Here is an 18,876-nt window from a genome sequence, read left to right on the forward strand (position 1 = left end):
GACAGATAGCGGCGTCGTTCCTGCCGCTACAAGCACTGGGAATGACCTCACGAATCCCGCCCAGAACAGCACACTGTTTTATTTTGGTTAGATCGCACCCATAAACTCTGCTTCTCTCTCCACAGATGTAAGTCTGGCCTGTTGAGTTTTTCCAGCATTTTCTTTCCAAATATACAATATGGTAACAGAGTCATTTAAATCATGTGTTTATTGTTGCCAACTCTGGCTGAGCAAATTCCTGAAGGTTTTATCGCATGACCACCTGAGTCAAACCACCCCACCCCCTCACTGCCACCATTGGCCATCTTATATGTTCATCCGCAAACTGCCCACCTTACCAGGACAAATTGAAGGTTGCATAGATTTGCACTTACCTGAGTGGATGATGCGTGGTTCAGTCCAACAACCTACCCACCCCCAGCTCTTCCCATGTCCAATATTGTTATAAACATGAATAAATATGTCCAAATAAACAGATCATGAAAATGCACTGGGATTCTCTATTGATACCCTGCTTTTTCTTTAACTCTGGGGCAGGATCTGGGAGGTTAATTCCTAGAGACTCCAGAGCAATCCTGGAGGAGTTGGGAACCCTATCCATGTGTCATGGGAATGGAGACTGGTTGACTGTGCAACTCCCTCTTGGCTCCTTCTGCTATGGAGAGAGAGCGGGTAAATGGAGTTGAAATCAGCCATGATTGAATGGTGGAGTGGACTCGATGGGCCGAATAGCCTTACTTCCGCTCCTATGTCTTATGGTCTTATGGTCTTCTGCCTTGAGTCAGGAGGATGAGAGGATAGTGTGAGTCAGGTGCTGAAACCTACCCCCTAACGCCCGGCCCTTGTAGAGGGCCTGGAAAGACCCCGCCACCCCACTTTGGAGGGTCAAGGTAGAGTTCAGGATCACCCCCCCCCCCCTCCCCCCTCATTCACAGAGAGCACGTCCATCCTCTCTGAGGGCCAGAGTGACCCTGTCCCTTTCCTGAGAGCCAGGGAAACCCACTTTGCATTCTGGAGGGTTAGCGGAGACCTCCCAAGGAGACCCACCCACCACTCTAGTGAGGATCAGGGGAGACCAGACCACCCTCACTCTGAGGGCTATCTCTTTCTGAGGCATGGGGGACCCCCTACCCTTGTGAGGCCCGAGGGACACCACCCCTCCCCGAGGGGCAGATCAGGACAGGGCAGAGCAGAAACCCCCTCCTCCAGGGAGGGGAGACCCCCCCCCCCCAGCTCCTCCAATGTTGGTCAGGGTGAGTATTGCACTATTTTCGGTCTGTGTGGATTTTTCTGCCTATTTGTTTAAAATCTCGGGCCCTTTGACAGATGTGCACAATGAAGGTCTTGTGTGAGGCGGGAGGGCTGGACTTCACCTCGTTAACCCCTTCGGGCCCGGTTCCTGGGGCTGAGTCGCTGTGTTTAAGGTGGGACTGGGTTAGACAGCAGGGTTCCCGCTCACACACACATTGACTGGCCTCACCCTCCCCAATCTGTCCACATTGTGGCCAGGCTAATATTATTGACTGGGCTCCTGTGAGCATCATTGTAACGTCAATTCGGACTTACATCTGCTCCCGGTTGTCCCACCAATCCGGCCGAGCCTCTGGGACCGAGATCACCTTTCGGACCCTGAATAAATTCAAAGAGAGAGAGAGAGATTCATCTCATTGATTCAGTCCTTGCAGTCAGCTCCTCCCGATGAACAGAGAGAATAAACTTACCGGCGGACCCGGGGAACCATCAGGACCGCGATCCCCCTAAAGATAATCACAGAGTTAACAAATGTCGCTAAATGATTTCAGTTATAGAGTTTGAAAACAGAGAAAGATGGGGGAGGGAGAGGGGTCGTGTGTTTAAAGGGATTCAATCCAATAATTTTCATGTTTAAAGGGCGATTGGGGTTATTCTGTTGCAATCGGATCTCCAGTCCCTGCTGTAGGAGTTTCAGAGGCTGGATCATCCCTCTGCACAAACTCAACTCCTCACTTAACTGCAGGAAGTGAACTCTTGGCGGTGGAAACGGCTGGGATGGGGGGGGGGGGGGTAAGAGAGGAGGAGGTCATGGAGAAGGGGTAAGGGGGGAGGGAAGGGAAGTTGGATGGAGAGGGAAAGGGGGGGGGTAGATGGAGAGGGAAAGGGGGGTAGATAGAGAGGGAGGGAGAGGGGGAATGGATGGGGAGGGAGAGGGGCAATGGATAGGGAGGAGGTGGAATGGAATAAGGGGGGAGAATGGCTAGGGAGGGGAGGATGGAGGGCAGTGAGGGAGGAGGATGGTGAGTGGGAGCAAGGGGAGAATTGTGAGGGGGAGGATTGTGAAGGGGAGGAGGATGGTGATGGGGAGGAGGATGGTGAGGGGGAGGAAATGGTATGGGGAGGGGCAACAAGGGAATGGGAGTGGGAAGAGGGATGGGGAGGTGGAAAAGGATGGGGAAAGAGGTATGGGGAGGGGGTTAGGGAATGGAGATGGGGCGGGTTAATGGAGGGGGCGGGGTGACAGAGAGGGGGCGGGGCGCTGGGGAGGGGGCAGGGCGACAGAGAGGAGTCAGGACGACAGAGAGGGGGCAGGACGACAGAGAGGGGGCAGGGTGATGGAGAGGGGGCAGGGCGACGGAGAGGGGGCAGGGCGACGGAGGGGGGGGCGGGGCGACAGAAAGGGGGCAGGGTGACGGAGAGGGGGTGGGGTGATGGAGAGTGGGTGGGGTCCCGGAGAGGGTGCGGGGTGACGGAGAGGGGCGGGGTGATGGAGAGGGGGGGCGGGGTGACAGAAAGGGGGCAGGGGGACGGAGAGGGGGGGGGTGATGGAGAGTGGGCGGGGTCCCGGAGAGGGGGCGGGGTGATGGAGAGGGGGTGGGGTGACGGAGAGGGGGCGGGGTCCCGGAGAGGGGGCGGGGTGACGGAGAGGGGGTGGGGTGATGGAGAGGGGGGCGGGGTGACAGAGAGGGGGTGGTGTGACGGAGAGGGGGCGGGGTCCCGGAGAGGGGGCGGGGTGACGGAGAGGGGGTGGGGTGATGGAGAGGGGGCGGGGTGACGGAGAGGGGGCGGGGTCCCGGAGAGGGGGCGGGGTGACGGAGAGGGGGTGGGGTGATGGAGAGGGGGGCGGGGTGACAGAGAGGGGGCGGGGTGACGGAGAGGGGGTGGTGTGACGGAGAGGGGGCGGGGTCCCGGAGAGGGGGCGGGGTGACGGAGAGGGGGTGGGGTGATGGAGAGGGGGCGGGGTGACGGAGAGGGGGCGGAGTGACGGAGAGGGGGCGGAGTGACGGAGAGGGGGTGGGGTGATGGAGAGGGGGTGGGGTGACAGAGAGGGGGCGGGGTGACAGAGAGGGGGTGGGGTCCTGGAGAGGGGGCGGGGTGACAGAGAAGGGGCGGGGTGACAGAGAGGGGGCAGAGTGATGGAGAGGGGGCGGGGTGACAGAGAGGGGGCGAGGTGACAGAGAGGGGGCGGGGTCCCAGAGAGTGGGCGGGGTGACGGAAAGGGGGCGGGGTGACGGAGAGGGGGGCGAGGTGACAGAGAAGGGACGGGGTGACGGAGAGGGGGCGTAGTGACGGAGAGGGGGCGGGGTGGTGGAGAGGGGGCGGGGTGATGGAGAGGGGGCGGGGTGATGGAGAGGGGGCAGGGTCACGTAGAGGGGGCGGGGTCACGGAGAGGGGGCGGGGTGACAGAGAGGGGGCGGGGTGACAGAGAGGGGGCGGGGTGACAGAGAGGGGGCGGGGTGAGGGAGAGGGGGCAGAGTGACGGAGAGGGGGCGGGGTGACGGAGAGTGGGCGGTGTCCCGGAGAGGGGGCGGAGTGATGGAGAGGGGGCCGGGTGACGGAGGGGGGGCGTTGTGATGGAGAGGGGGCGGGGTGACGGAGAGTGGAGGGGTGACGGAGAGTGGGCGGGTTTCTGGAGAGGGGGCGTGGTGACGGAGAGGGGGCGGGGTGATGGAAAGGGGGTGGGGTGACAGAGAGGGGGCAGGGCGACGGAGAGGGGGCAGGGCGACGGAGAGGGGGCAGGTCGACGGAGAGGGGGCAGGGTGACGGAGAGGGGGCAGGGCGACGGAGAGGGAGCGAGGGAGCGGGGAGAGGGGGTGGGGTGTCGGAGAGGGGGCAGGGTGTCGGAGAGGGGGCAGGGTGATGGGGAGGGGGTGGGGCATCGGGGAGGGCGTTGGAGGCAACGGGGAGGGGGTTGGGGGAATGGGGACGGGGTTGGGGGAACGGGGACGGGGTTGGGGAACGGAGAAGAGGTTGGGGAGGAGGTTGGAGAACAGGGAGGGGGGTTGGGGTTGGGTAACGGGGAGTGTACAGGGAAGGAACCCAGGTTAAGATTTTTCCCAATGACTTACATCAATGCCATCCACTCCTGGAACTCCAGCCAGACCCGGGAGAGGGAAATCTTCAGGTATATCCTGAAGATTAAAAGCCAGTAAGAAAAGTTTGAATTATTTGTTAAATAACTAATAGACACCTTGTGCCATTTAGGAAAAGCAGCACAGAATGAAAATAATGTATGTCACTGTTCCAAAAAATAATTCAATTGGAACATGTTCTTTGGCATTTTGAGTAGAGAATATTCAGTTGGTACCAACGTCCATTCTAGTTCTTTAATAATTCTTGAGAACAGTCGAAAACATCCAACAAGCAAAGCTATTTAAATAATTTCATTCAGTTTTACTACTGCTATTGCAGCTGTTAATTTACCTCAACTCTTGACTTAATGTAGTTTAAAATCTTGGTTAGTGCAGGTTAACCGTTTGGGTGACTGGAGATTAAACACCTGCTTTTGTGCAGGTTAATTCTCTGGTTTGGTGTGGATTAACCCCCTGGTTTAGTGTGGATTAAATTTCTGGTTTAGTGTGGATTAACCCCCTGGTTTAGTACGATTAACCCCCTGGTTTGATGTGGATTAACCCCCTGGTTTAGTGTGGATTAAATTTCTGGTTTAGTGTGGATTAACCCCCTGGTTTAGTGCGATTAACCCCCTGGTTTGATGTGGATTAACCCCCTGGTTTAGTGTGGATTAAATTTCTGGTTTAGTGTGGATTAACCCCCTGGTTTAGTGCGATTAATCCCCTGGTTTGATGTGGATTAACCTCCTGGTTTTGTGTGGATTAACCCCCTGGTTTAGCGCAGATTAACCCCCTGGTTTAGTGTGGATTAAACTTCTGGTTTCGTGTGGATTAACCCCCTGGTTTAGTGTAGATAAAACTCCCGGTTTGGTGTGGATGCAACCCCCGGTTTAGTGTGGATTAACCCCCTGGTTTAGTGTGGATTAACCCCCTGGTTTAGTGTGGATTAAACTCCTGGTTTAGTGTAGATTAACCCCCTAGTTTAGTGTAGATTAAACTGGTTTTGTGTGGATTAACTCCTGGTTTGGTAAAGATTAAACTCCTGGTTTAGTGTGGAGTAACCCTTCGTTTAGCATAGATTAAATTCCTGGTTTAGTGTGGATTAACCCCTTGTTTGGTGTGGATGAAACTCCCGGTTTAGTGTGGATTTACCTATGGATTAGTGTAGATTAACCCCCTGGTTTAGTGTGGATTTACCTATGGTTTAGTGTGGATTAAACCCCTGGCGTAGTGTGGAGTAACTTCAGGTTTAGTGTGGATTAAACTCCTGGTTTAGTGTGGATTAACCCCTGGTTAAATGTGGATTAACTCCCTGGTTTAGTGTGGTTTAACCCGCTGGTTTAGTGTGGATTAAACCCCTGGTTTAGTGTGGATTAACCCCCTGGTTTAGTGTGGATTAAACCCCTGGTTTAGTGTGGAGTAACCCCCTGGTTTAGTGTGGATTAACCCTCTGGTTTAGTGTAGATTTACCCCCTGGTTTAGTGTGGATTAACCCCTGGTTTAGTGTAGATTAACCCCCTAGTTTAGTGTGGATTAAACTGGTTTAGTGTGGATTAACTCCTGGTTTGGTAAAGATTAAACTCCTGGTTTAGTGTGGATTAAACTCCTGGTTTAGTGTAGATTAACCCCCTAGTTTAGTGTGGATTAAACCCCTGGTCTAGTGTGAATTAACCCCCTGGTTTAGTGTAGATTAACCCCCTAGTTTAGTGTGGATTAAACCCCTGGTTTAGTGTGGATTAACCCCTGGTTAAGTGTAGATTAAATTCCTGGTTTAGTGTGGATTAACTCCTGGTTTGGTAAATATTAAATTCCTGGTTTAGTGTGGATTAACTCCTGGTTTGGTAAAGATTAAACTCCTGGTTTAGTGTGGATTAACCCCTGGTTTAGTGTGGATTAACCCCCTGGTTTAGTGCGGATTAAACTCCTGGTTTAGTGTGGATTGACTCCTGGTTTTGTAAAGATTAAACTCCTGGTTTAGTGTGGATTGACTCCTGGTTTGGTAAAGATTGAACACCTGGTTTAGTGTGGAGTAACCCCTGGTTTAGTGTGGATTAACCCCCTGGTTTAGTGCGGATTAAACTCCTGGTTTTGTGTGGATTAACTCCCTGTTTGGTAAAGATTAAACTCCTGGTTTAGTGTGGAGTAACCCTTGGTTTAGTGCGGATTAACCCCCTGGTTAAATGCGGATTAACCCCCTGGTTTACTGCAGATTAAACTCCTGGTTTAGTGTGGATTAACCCCCTGGTTTAGTGTGGATTAATCTTCTGGTTTAGTGTGGATTGACCCCCTGGTTTAGTATGGATTAAACTCCTGGTTTAGTGTGCAGTAACCCCTGGTTTGGTAAAGATTAAACTCCTGGTTTAGTGTGGATTAACTCCTGGTTTGGTAAAGATGAACCTCCTGGTTTAGTGTGGATTAACCCCTGGTTTAGTGTAGATTAAACTCTTAGTTTAATGTGGATTAACCCCGCGGGTTTAGTGTGGATTAAACTCCTGGGTGATAAAGAGCAAAAGAGTAAACCATGGGACGTGGATTGATTTTTAACCAACGGCAGCTTTCAAATTGCCTCACCGCCGATTCATTGTCCAATCTCACATTTTCAATCCAGCTCTGCTCAGTGACCAGGCTGAATGGAGCCCATCACATCGGCAAATGGGCAACCCATTCAAACCATGAAATCCCCAAAGCCATCCAGGTAACGAGCTGTCACTGCCTCCCCCCCAAAAAGGTTACTTTTAATCGATGAAAAGTTCGCCACCAGAAAACCTAAGGGTGATTCTCCGGTGTGATAGACTTGGTGGCGAATGATACCAAAGGTCCAGTATTGCTGAATCGAGATGTAAAAGTACAGAGAGGGTCCAGGAGATTTAGCACCTAGTTTCAATCATATGGCATAACGCCTATACCGGATTAGAATAGTGTAAATATTTTCTGTTTTTAACAACTTTAGTTGTAACATTTCGGTGCAAAAGTAATCCTTTCCTAAAATACGGGCATCGCAACTGCAATAAGGATTCGCCAATCTTTAAAGAATTGGATAGCAGAGTTAAAATTAATATCCACTTACTTGAGTTATAGTCAGACGCACTATCTGTAGAAAAACCACGAAATACAAGAGTCCACATTGCCCCTTAGAGCTCACCATGGTTACTCAATGGCCAGGTTATTTTTCACTTGTCCTCCCTCTCCTCTGAGTTAACTGTTCGGCCCCCAAGACATTTCCCTCTCGCTGTCCCCACTGAGGCACTTTGCATAGCACCTAGAGCTCATGTTTATTCATATCCCACTGTCAGGCTCATGATTGGAGGGTTTGGCAGACACTGGAGAAATGCCCGAGTTAATATCCACACGCTACCATCCCATAATCTCCAAAAAAAACCCTCATCCATCCCGTGTCTGATCAGGGTGTCTAGAAGAAGTTAGGTTTCTGAGACTATGCCCAATCGGCACATTGAGCTGGAGATTCTAACCATATAAAATAACATCTTTTTTTTAATTCTTGAGAACAGCAGATCCTATTTTCTTACCGAGTGTCGGGCAGGAAGTTCAGAGCAGGATTCGCGGCGTGCTCGCTGAGGGTCGCAATGAATGATCATCCATTGCAGATCAAACTGGAGCAGGAAAGAGGGAATTACAGTTAGGATCAGAGAAGGGCATATCCAGCTCATTAAAGAGCAACTGCTCCCTCAACTATACCTCATGGTCTCACTTTCAACTCGAATACCTGCCCTCCACTTGCCGAATGCATGTGTGTTTATTTTACCTTCAAAGATAACCGTTTTACTTTTAAAAATATGAAATAAGAATAATTTGTTTAGTGGTGGAGATTTTTTAAAAGGACATTGCTCTCAGCAATAAAGATCAATACCTTTTATTTTCATATATCATTATTCATTTGGAATTCTATTTTATTATATATTATGAAAGAATAGTCCGGAATGTTATACTAGACTTGTACAGTTAAAATACTTGTGCAAAATAATTCAAAAATAGTAGAAGCCCAGAGTTAAACAGAAGGAGGTCATTCAGCCACTGTTTCCATGCTGGCTTTTTGAAAGCTATCCGATTGGTCACACTCCCCTGCTCTTTCCCCCATAGCCCTGCAGCATTTAAACCATAAGATATAGGAGCAGAATTAGGCCATTCGGCCCATCAAATCTGCTCAAATCATGGCTGATATGTTTCTCATCCCCATTCTCCTGCCTTCTCCCCATAATCCCTGATCCCCTCATTAATCAAGAACCTATCTATCTCTGTCTTAAAGATACTCAGTGATTTGGCCTCCAAAGCCTTCTGCGGCAAAGAGTTCCACAGATTCACCACCCTCTGGCTGAAGAAATTCCTGCTCATCTCAGTTTTAAAGGATCGTCCCTTTAATCTGAGGCTGTGGCATCAGGTTCTAGTTTTTCCTACGAGTGGAACTCAATCTAGACCTCTTAGTATTCTGTAAGTTTCAATAAGATCCCCCTCATCCTTCTGAACTCCAATGAGCACAGACTCAGTGTCCTCAACTGCTTCTCACATGACAAGTTCTTCATTCTTGTGAACCTCCTCTGCACCCTTTCCAGGGCCAGCACATCCTTCCTTAGATTCGGGGACCAAAACTGCTCACAATAATCAAAATGGGGTCTGACCAGAGCCTTATACGGCCTCAGAAATACATCCCTGGTCTTGTATTCTAGCCCTCTCGACATAAATGCTAATATTGCATTTGCCTTCCTAACTGCCGACTGAACCTGCCCGTTTACCTGAAGAGAATCTTGAACTAGGACTCCTAAGTCCCCTTGTGTTTCTAATTTCCGAAGCCTTTTCCCATTTAGAAAATAGCCTATGCCTCCATTATTCCTACCAAAGTGCATAACCTTTGTCCAATTCTTTTAGTTTATTCATCAAAATAACAGTATAGAATTCAAATGAATTTGATGACAGAATATCAGCACTCATGTGATGCTATTAATGATCAGTATTTCTCTTTGAAGCAATTGGAATCTCAGTGCTCCGGGCCACGTAGACACTAGATGCCTCTGTAAGTACTTCTTATGCACATGTGACATTTCACACCATCCTGAAGGAAAATAATTTTAAACACTGTCAATTTCCAACATAGACATTCATAAGTGCATTCACAAGAACCTTTACATCTAGCAACTGTAATCTGAGAAATGAGCACAATGAATTGAATAAACCTGGAGGATTAAATTAACCATATGCTTTTAGATAAAGAAGCTGCTGAATGGAACCATTTCCAGGCTGATTCCAGGAATCCATAGGTGCCATATAGTTGAAAAACATTTAGACACAAGAATTATGGCCAAAATGAATTGCCACTTGGGATAAGTATGGGTTAAAGAGCTGAATTCCAGAGGTGAAGTGAAAGTGGCTGTCTTGACATCAAGGCAGCATTTGTTTGAGTATGGCATCAAGGAGCCCCAGCAAAACTGGAGTCAATGGTAATCAGGAGGAAAGCTCTCCACTGATACGAGTCATACCTGGCACAAAGGAAGATGGTTGTGGTTGTTGGAGGTTAGTCATTTCAGCTCCAGGACATCACCGCAGGAGTTTCTCAGGGTAGTGTCCTCGGCCCAATCATCTTCAGCTGCTTCATCAATGATCTTCCTTCCATTATAAGGTTAGAAGTGGATATGTTCGCCGATGATTATACAATGCACAATGGGGGCGACATGGTGGCACAGTGGTTAGCACTGCTGCCTCACTGCACCAAGCACCTTGGGTAACTGTGTGGCATTTGTACTTTCTCCCAGTGTCTGCATGGGTTTCCTCTGGGTGCTCCAGTTTATTCCTACAGTGCCAAAGATGTGCAGGCTGGGTGGATTCACCCTGCTAACTTTCCCCTTAGTGTCCAGGGATGTATAGGTTATGGGGATAGAGCAGGGAGTGGGCTTAGGTAGATTGCTCTTTCAGATGGTCGGTGCAGATTCGATGGGCCAATTGACCTCCTTCTGCACTGTCGGAATACTATGCTTCTATTCCCAACTCCTCAGATATAGAAGCAGTCCATGTCCTAATGCAGAAAGACCTGGAGAATATTCAAGCTCGGGCTGACAAGTAACATTCCCACCACTCAAGTGCCAGGCAATGAGCATCTCCAACAAAAGTGCCCCTTCTCATTCAATGGCATTACCATTGCTGAATCCCCCTGGAGGTTACCATTGACCAGAAGCTGAACTGTACCAGCCATATAAATACTTTGGCTGTACAAGCAGGTCAGAGGCTAGGATTCCTGTGGCGAATAACTCAATTCCTGACTCCCCAAAGCCTGTCCACCATCTACAAGGCACAAGTCAGGAGTGTGACAGAATACTCCCCACTTGCCTGGATGAGTGCAGCTCCAACAATATTTAAGAAGCTCAACAACGTCCAGGACAAAGCAGTATCCATTCCACAAACAGTCACTCCCTCCATCACTGACGAACAATGGCAGCTGTGTGTACCATGTACAAGATGCACTGCAGAAACTCACTAAGTTGCACCATCCAAACCCACGACCACTGCCATCTAGAAGGACAAGGGCAACAGATACATGGGAACTTGGAACTGCTCTATCAATTCACCCACCATCCTGACTTGGAAATATATCGCTGTTCTTTCATTGTCGCTGGGTCAAAATCCTGGAACTCCCTCCCTAACATCTCTGTGAGTGCACCTGCACCTCAGGGACTGCAGCAGTTCAAGAAGGCAGCTCACCACGACCTTCTCAGGAGCAACTAGATGCTGGTCTAACCATCCCATAAATGTTCATGGCTAATTGTTCTCAACTACCTTGATTTGAGTCCTTTGAGTAATGGAGAGAGTTGCTATAGATAGTGTAGTTTATGTATCGATGGACTTTTAAAGGGCATTTGATAAATCAGCACACAATAGATTAGTTAGCAAAATTAAACCACATGTATTAAACGAACAGTGACAGCATGGATTCAAAATTGGCCTGGGCATGGTGCAGGGGATTCAATTTCAAAGCTGTAGATGATACGGAACTCAGAATTGTACTAAACAATGAGGAAGATAGTAATAGACTTCAGGAAGACAAAGACAATTTGGTGAAATTGGACAACTCATGACACTGAAAGATAACACAGAGAAGTGTGAAGTGATACATAGTTTTGGTAGGAAGGATGGACTAAATGTCTTGCTGAAAAAAGAGAAATGTCAAAGCGTTTTGTCTTGCATTCACCATGACACTTCACAAGAATACCAGTCTAAATAAACCACATCCACTGGCTCCCCTCATCAACTCTACTCAATATCTCCTCAAAGAATTTCAATCGATTTGCCAAGCATGATTTCCCTTTCGTGAATCCATGTTGACTCTGTCCGACCCTGCCACTGTTATCTTTGACTCTCTCAGTCTTAAGGCATTGTGGCAGTTTCCTGGAAAGCAGGTACAGATGTTCTTCCTCTGGTCGCACACCAGCTGGGCATTGAAGGAATGGTACCCGTCCTGTTAATAAACCTCTCAGGTCTGTCCATGGGTGCCTTCATTGCCAAATGGGACAGTCTGTGACATCCTGAACCTTGCAAAAGCCAGCTTTAAACAAACTAATTGTCCGCTACACTGGAGGCATCATCTATTGAGAAGCGTATGAAGTCAGTCACCCTTGTGAAAAGGGCATCTGTACCAGTGTGGATGCAGCACTGAGCTGCCTGCTGACTGAGAAGTCCCATAGAGATCAGGAGCAGAGCCCCAGGAGTACCTGTGGATGAAGTGTGGAATGAGAGGTCATCATTTAGGAGTGCACAAATATCCATGACCATCTCGCTGGAGAGTTGCAGTCTCCTCCTGCTCTGGTGCTCAGACATTCCTTCAGACATTCCTTTCCTTCGGGTGCTCCGTTTTCCTCCCACAGTCCAAAAGATGTGCAGGTTAGGTGGATTGGCCATGATAAATTTCCCTTAGTGTCCAAAAATTGCCCTTAGTGTTGGGTGGGATTACTGGGTTATGAGGATAGGGTGGAGGTGTGGACCTTGGGTAGGGTGGTCTTTCCAAGAGCCGGTGCAGACTCGATGAGCTGAATGGCTTCCTTCTGCACTATAAATTCAATGAAAAAATGAAAATCGCTTATTGTCACAAGTAGGCTTCAAATGAAGGGGAGGCTTAACGGGAATTGAACCCGCGCTGCTGGCCTTGGTCTGCTTTACAAGCCAGCTATTTAGCCCACTGTGCTAAATCAGCCCCTAAAATGAAGTACTGTAGTCGGCAGGATTCAAACCTGTGCAGGGAGACCCCAATGGATTTCTAGTCCATTGCCTTAACCACTCGGCCACGACTACTTTATATATCTGGTGTATAGCTGGTATACCTTGTGCTCTGGGTATTCACGGGTTCTCCTCCTTGGAATTGGCTCCTGAGTTTCTTCCTCTTGCTGCCTGGGGTCCCTTCCTCATGGTGCTCAATGTTGCTGCTGCCTCAGCTGTCGGCACCCATTTTCAGTGGTAGGACCTCTCGAAGCCTGGCTGGAAAGGCCCTTTGATGGCAGATTTTTGAGCAGCCCCTGAGTTGCCAAGGAGCACGCCCATGCCTCTCGCCCTCTCCCTCCAGGACCTTCCCAGAGCCCATCCTGCTCACATGCACACCTTATGTTTCTATGTTTCCAGAACATTTTCGTCCTTCATACTTGAACTTCCCATTCCATTCCTGACAGCGCTGTTCTGCTGAAGAAAGTTTCTCGAATGTCGCCTGACTTGTTTCATTTTCTTCAGAGTCCCTTGAATGGATTCACTATCCAGTCAACATTGTGCTGTTCTTAAATAATTTACAATTAATGAGGAAAGTTTTTGGACAATTCTACTGTCATGACTGAAATGTTGATGGCATGCTGCGAGCAAGTATTGGTCTGAAATTGTATTTGACTGAAATGTTTCTGGTGACTTCCTCCAACAAGTAAAAATCCGACTCAACTTTGAAATAAAAATAGAAAATGCTGGGTAAACTCAGCAGATCTGGCAGCGTCTGTGGTGAAAGAAACACAGTTAACATTTAGAGTCCAATATGACTCTTCTTTAGAATCCTGGATAAGCCAAGTTATCTTCCAGTATACTCCTTACTTTCAGTCATTAATTTCATAAATTTGAACACAAACAGATGATTAAAACGATTGTTGCAAACCACGTGACCTTTGGTGTTTTCAGCTCCTGACTGTCCTGGGTCGCAAACAACTACCGAAAAAGGAACACACATATTTTGTCCGTGACGCTACACTGCCACCTTTCTATGTTCAGCTATTTATCACCTGAATAATGACCATTTGGGAAAGTTACCAGAGTTTCCAGCATGTTTGGGAAATTGTGTCCAACATGAGGCAGTCCCTTCAGGATGGGAAAAGAGAGAAAAGAGGGAAACACCCTTATTTACGGACAATTCTTTCACTCTACCGCTGCATTTCAGATCATACTCGCTGATGCCGCATTTATTTTATCAAGTCAGACTGGATCTTTAATAATATTAATAAATGGGCAGCCAGTTCATAAAAATAAACCAGCGTCCAAATTGGAGGAGGGGTAATTCTATTGTGAAATCAAATTACCTCAACTGAACTCTGGGCCTCCTAATCCCCTCTTTATTGTAGTCTTGGGCGCGATCTAACGACAAAGCAGCACAGTCCTGTTCTCGGCAGGATTAGTAAGGCCGTTCCCAGTAGCTATTGAATGGGACTTTTCTTTTTTATCGGGCACCCCGATCTCGCGATCCATCTCCGACATGACCCCCAGACTCCCCAATGCCCCAATTCACCGGTTAGGAGGTTGACGAGCAACCCCCCCACCCCACCCCGCTCCATCCCTCCCAACCTCTGCACCCCACCTCATGCAGGCAGGGACACCTCCAGGCCTGATCCCCGGCACAGGCAAAATGCCACCAGGGAACCTTGCCACTGGCACCCTGGCAGTGCCCCTGCCAGCCAGGCAGTGCCAGGGTGGCACCAAGATGGCACTGCCAAGGTGCCTGTGTGGCACTGTTGTGGTGTCTGGGTGGCCAAGCAGTGCCAGGGTGCCACCCTGCCCACAGGCCAACCACCTGCAGTACCCCCCCCCAAGTGCCATTCTGCCTGGTCCCTGTTTGTGGGGACCATTGCTAAACGGCTCCCGGCAGGGGTTTCCTTGGTGAGGCCAGTAGATCTCGGGTGCCGGTTAGACCCGGCTTCAGCATAGTTAAGTGAGCTCATTAGATCTTGTTTTGGGAAACGGTCATCAGGAATCCCAGAAGAGGCCTCTCAGGGGAGCTATCCGTCATGTCCAGTCCCGATTCCGGCGAGACATGGCCAGGAAATCGCACCCCATGTTTCACAATGCACCAGACCTGAAATCTTGCATGATGTTGGACATCTCTTTGAAAATGCCAATATAATTCAGATATACCACAGCATGTGACATAGCAACCTATTTTTATAAAAGTTTAATTGGAAGAAACAATGTCTTCACAATGTAGTGCACTTTGTACAGCTCTGGACAGTATTCACATGTTTGCTTTATAGACCATAAGAAAAAAAAACAGGAGTAGGCCGTTAGCTCCTCGAGTTTCCACCATTCAATAGGATCATGGCTGATCCGGCATTCCTCAAGTCCACTTTCCTGCCCTTCTTCCGTAACACTTAATTCTCTTACAGATCAAGAATCCATCTATCTCAACCTTAAATATACACAAGACATCTGCCATCATAGCTCTCTCTGGCAAGGAGTTCCAAAGACTCTTAAATCCCTGAGAGAATAAATTCCTCCTCATCTCAGTCTTAAATGGGCACTCCTTCATTCTGACACTATGCCCTCTGGTCCTAGACTCTGCCATAAAGGGAAACATCCCCTCAGCATTTACCCTGTCAATCCCTTTAAGAATCTAAGATGTTTCAATGAGATCACCTCTCATTCTTCTAAATTCCAATGACTCCCAACCTGTTTAACCTTTGCTCATAAGACAATCCCTCTATACTGGGGATCATCTGAGTTGCCTTCTCTGAATGGTCTCCAATGAAATAATATCTGTCCTTAAATAAGGGGACCAAAACTGCTCACAGTTCTCCAGAGGCGGACTCGCCAGTACCTTGTTCCCTGGTGGCAGCAAGACTTCCCTACTCTTATATTCCAACCCCCTGAAATAAGGGCCAACACTCCATTAGCCTTCCTGATTCCCTTCTGCACCTGTGTGTTAGTTTTCTGTGTTCATGCACAAATACCCCCAAGTCCCTTTGTGTTGCAGCTTTAAGTAGTTTTTCTTCATTTAAGCATCACTCTGCTCTTTTGTTCTCTCTTCCAAAATGAACAAATTCACATTTTCCCATAGTATACTCCATTTGCCAACTTGTTGCCCACTTAGTAAACCTGTCACTATCTCTTTGCAAACTGTCTGTCTCCCTCTCACAACTTGCCTTTCTATCTATAATGCAGTATTTTCTTTCAACTTTAAGTCAAGGAAAAGTTTATCAGTCAACATTGTGTTGCTTATAAGGAAATCAACAGCAGAGAACAAGTAGCAATCATTGTGCTTACCGGCACGGAGATCCTAGAAACGTCATTAAACTTCCCGATAAATGTGCCTCCTCTGGTATTGATAATCCTTTTGGCCTTGACTGGTTGTATTTGCACCCTCTTGCAGTCAATAAAAAGAATGATGGTGTCCGTGGCGACGCTGATTAAAATCTTATGCCATTCAGAATCAAACAGGTTAGCTACTGGTGAAAAAGTTATGGTTTGAAGTCTACCTTCCAGCCCAAGCACATCAAACTCCACCGACTTGGTTGCACCATTTATTCTCACACCAACTTGCTCCTTGCCAAGAGGATCCTTTATTTGCCAAATATTCCAGTTTTTATCGATAATCCTGCCAGCCATTCGAAATGTGGTGACAAACGAAAATTCAAAAGGAAATCCATTTGGAAAGGCAACACTGTTGGGAAAAGAACATTGTCACATTTACCTCAATTTATTACATTACAGCAAATATTCAGCATACAAGAAAATGGGTGACCCTTCTTTCATTTCTTAGCTTCATCCTCTCTCTCAATCACAACCTTTCTTGATTTTCACTGACTCCTCTCCTGCTCCTCTATTATTCTCCTGTGTATTTATTTCCCCTCCTCTCTTCAACACTCACTGTTGGAATCAAACAATATGGTACTTGTTCCAACTTGTCTCTTACTCCACCTTTCTTCTACAATCTACGGATTTGTGAAGTCTTAGCTCACAAGCAGTGAAGCAATTCTTTTGTCCTCTTTCTTACTCCGTGATGGTGTCTTGCGCCATGGACTTGGGCTTCTCACTCAATAGAACATAGAATATACAGTGCAGAAGGAAGCCATTTGGCCCATCAAGTCTGCACCGACCCACTTAAGCCCTCACTTCCACCCTATCCCCGTAACCCAATAACCCCTCCTAACAATTTTTTTTGGTCACTAAGGGCAATTTATCATGGCCAATCCACCTAACCTTTGGACTGTGGGAAGAAACCCACGCAGACACAGGGCGAACGTGCAGACTCCACACAAACAGTGACCCAGCAGGGAATTGAACCTGGGACTCTGGGACCTGGGACACTGGAGCCACAGTGCTATCCACTTGTGTTACCGTGCTGCCCGCACTAGGCTTCTCACTCAATACTAGCAAAATATATGTCAAAAATTCCTTTGTGAACATTCTCCTGACTGCCACCACAACCAGGATGTAAACTGCAAACAAATGCATACACTAGGTTTCTGTCCATCATACTGCAATTTTTAATAAATCTTCACTATAAAGCTGGCCTCTGTAATGGTGACCATGTCAACTCTCATTAATTGTTGTAAAAACCGTATCTAGTTCACTAGTTCCTTTAGTGATGGAAATCTGCCGTCCTTACCTGGTCTGGCCTACATGCGACTCCAGATCCACAGCATTGTGGTTGTCCCCTAAAATGACTTTACAAGGACAATTAGGGATAGGCAACATAACATTGCCACAATGCCCACATCCCATGAATGAATAAAATTAACCTAGCAGGACATTTCCAGTGGCACGCTTTAACTTCATGAGGCACCAGTAAAACTATTTTGTTCACTAATAAGTACTAACTTCATAGGGTAAATTTTCAGATGCACTCCCTGTTGGTGAAGCACCATGAGTGCGCAAGCAGATAATTTATCTACATAAGGACATCATTTAATCGTTTCCTAAATTATTTTTGAATCCTGATTTATTGATTGTGTTATGAACAGGCTGGGATTTAATTTCAAACAGCCCCGATTTTCTGTCTCACTGTCTGTCTGTAAACAGAAAGGTATTTGTCGTTTTTTGATTTCCCCCTTTATAAAGGGTGGTGTATTTTCCAACGCCACAGTTTTGGAGTGATCCTCCTTTATTAATAACTTCACAGCAAACATGAGATAGGTTATAATCAGAGGGTAAGTTTATTTTAGGCACACTCAAAATGCGGGAAGGGGGTTTGCCATGTCCCCCGCTCTGTGTTCATACAATAAAAGAGGAATAAGGGAAAGAAAGAGATAACAGACAGAACAAGAATGATAGTTTTACATCAGCCCAGAGTCTGAAGTCTAATGGTATATGCCTTCAGAGAGGTTAGCAGGCTGAAGCTGATGCAAATTACTTTACTTTTCCACAACGGGAAAAACCAAATGGAGATTAATCAGTCTTGCAGTTCGCACCGGTGCAGAGGTTCAGACCTTCCGATAGAAAATAATACAGATGAGACCAGGCAATTTCAACCTGGACAGAGCTCTATTCTGCTGCTATTTTGTTGATGGAAGATGGCAAACTGTCTCCTTCAGCTTCACAAGGCAACATTACAAGTACTAGCTGATGCGACCATCAATTCACATGAAACCAGGAGTAGAAGTAAACTGTGGCTTTAATCAACTAGAACAGTGCCTGTCTGCGACTGATCTGCTAGTGAGAGCCGCCTACAGGGCTACTGCTCTTTATACCCCCCCTCAAGGGATGGAGCCAGGGGCGGAGCCCACAAGGCACCAACATGATACATTACAGCTAATACCTTACAATGGTCCATAGGTGGAACCCACATGGGCAACAGCGTGATATAGTTATATACATGGTGAATGGTTACTGCAAAACGTTCACCACATTCACCCCCTGTTAAAAAATGAACTCTGGCGGGGGTGAAGGGTTAATAAGTTCAGCCTGTCCGGCGCACGGATCGTGCGCTGTAGTTGCCGAAGCTCTGGTATCGCAGCTGGCCCTTATGTCGAACTCATCCGTGCTGGCATGGGTAATGAAGTCGCTGGTGCGGGCACAGATGTGGACTCCGGGAGTGTATCTTCTGGAGCTTCATTCCTGTGGGTCGGTGAAGGGGGAATGGAAGGGGTGCGGGTGCCATGTAGGGGCGGGGGCGCTGGTCAGCATTGGTTGGGTACTGGAGGGAGACCGTATCCTGTCGGCCGTCAGGGTGTTCAATGTATGTGTACTGGGGGTTGGTATGTAGGAGATGGACCCTCTCGACCAGGAGGTCGGACTTATGGCTCCTGACATGTTTGCGGAGCAGGACGGGCCCCGGTGTCTTCAGCCAGGGCGGAAGTGAGGCCCCGGAGGTGGATTT

At 48.0% G+C, this 18,876-nt stretch overlaps 1 protein-coding gene and 1 non-coding gene across 2 annotated transcripts in view; both read right to left on the reverse strand.

Moving 5' to 3' along the window:
• LOC140411421 (uncharacterized) overlaps positions 1 to 18,876 on the reverse strand; it is a 196,684-nt gene that overhangs the window by 132,365 nt on the left and 45,443 nt on the right. Inside the window, exons 5-10 of the mRNA XM_072500528.1 lie at positions 15,822 to 16,218; positions 7,853 to 7,936; positions 7,393 to 7,476; positions 4,323 to 4,385; positions 1,722 to 1,757; positions 1,567 to 1,629 (exon numbers count right to left, since the gene is read on the reverse strand). Coding sequence (XP_072356629.1) covers positions 1,567 to 1,629; positions 1,722 to 1,757; positions 4,323 to 4,385; positions 7,393 to 7,476; positions 7,853 to 7,936; positions 15,822 to 16,218 — 727 coding nt within the window. The remainder of the gene's footprint in view (positions 1 to 1,566; positions 1,630 to 1,721; positions 1,758 to 4,322; positions 4,386 to 7,392; positions 7,477 to 7,852; positions 7,937 to 15,821; positions 16,219 to 18,876) is intronic.
• On the reverse strand, positions 12,533 to 12,614 carry trnas-aga (transfer RNA serine (anticodon AGA)). Its single transcript has one exon. It is a non-coding gene; the product is annotated as a tRNA-Ser (tRNA).

Source organism: Scyliorhinus torazame, chromosome 4, assembly GCF_047496885.1.
Source record: "Scyliorhinus torazame isolate Kashiwa2021f chromosome 4, sScyTor2.1, whole genome shotgun sequence".
NCBI lineage: Eukaryota > Metazoa > Chordata > Chondrichthyes > Carcharhiniformes > Scyliorhinidae > Scyliorhinus > Scyliorhinus torazame.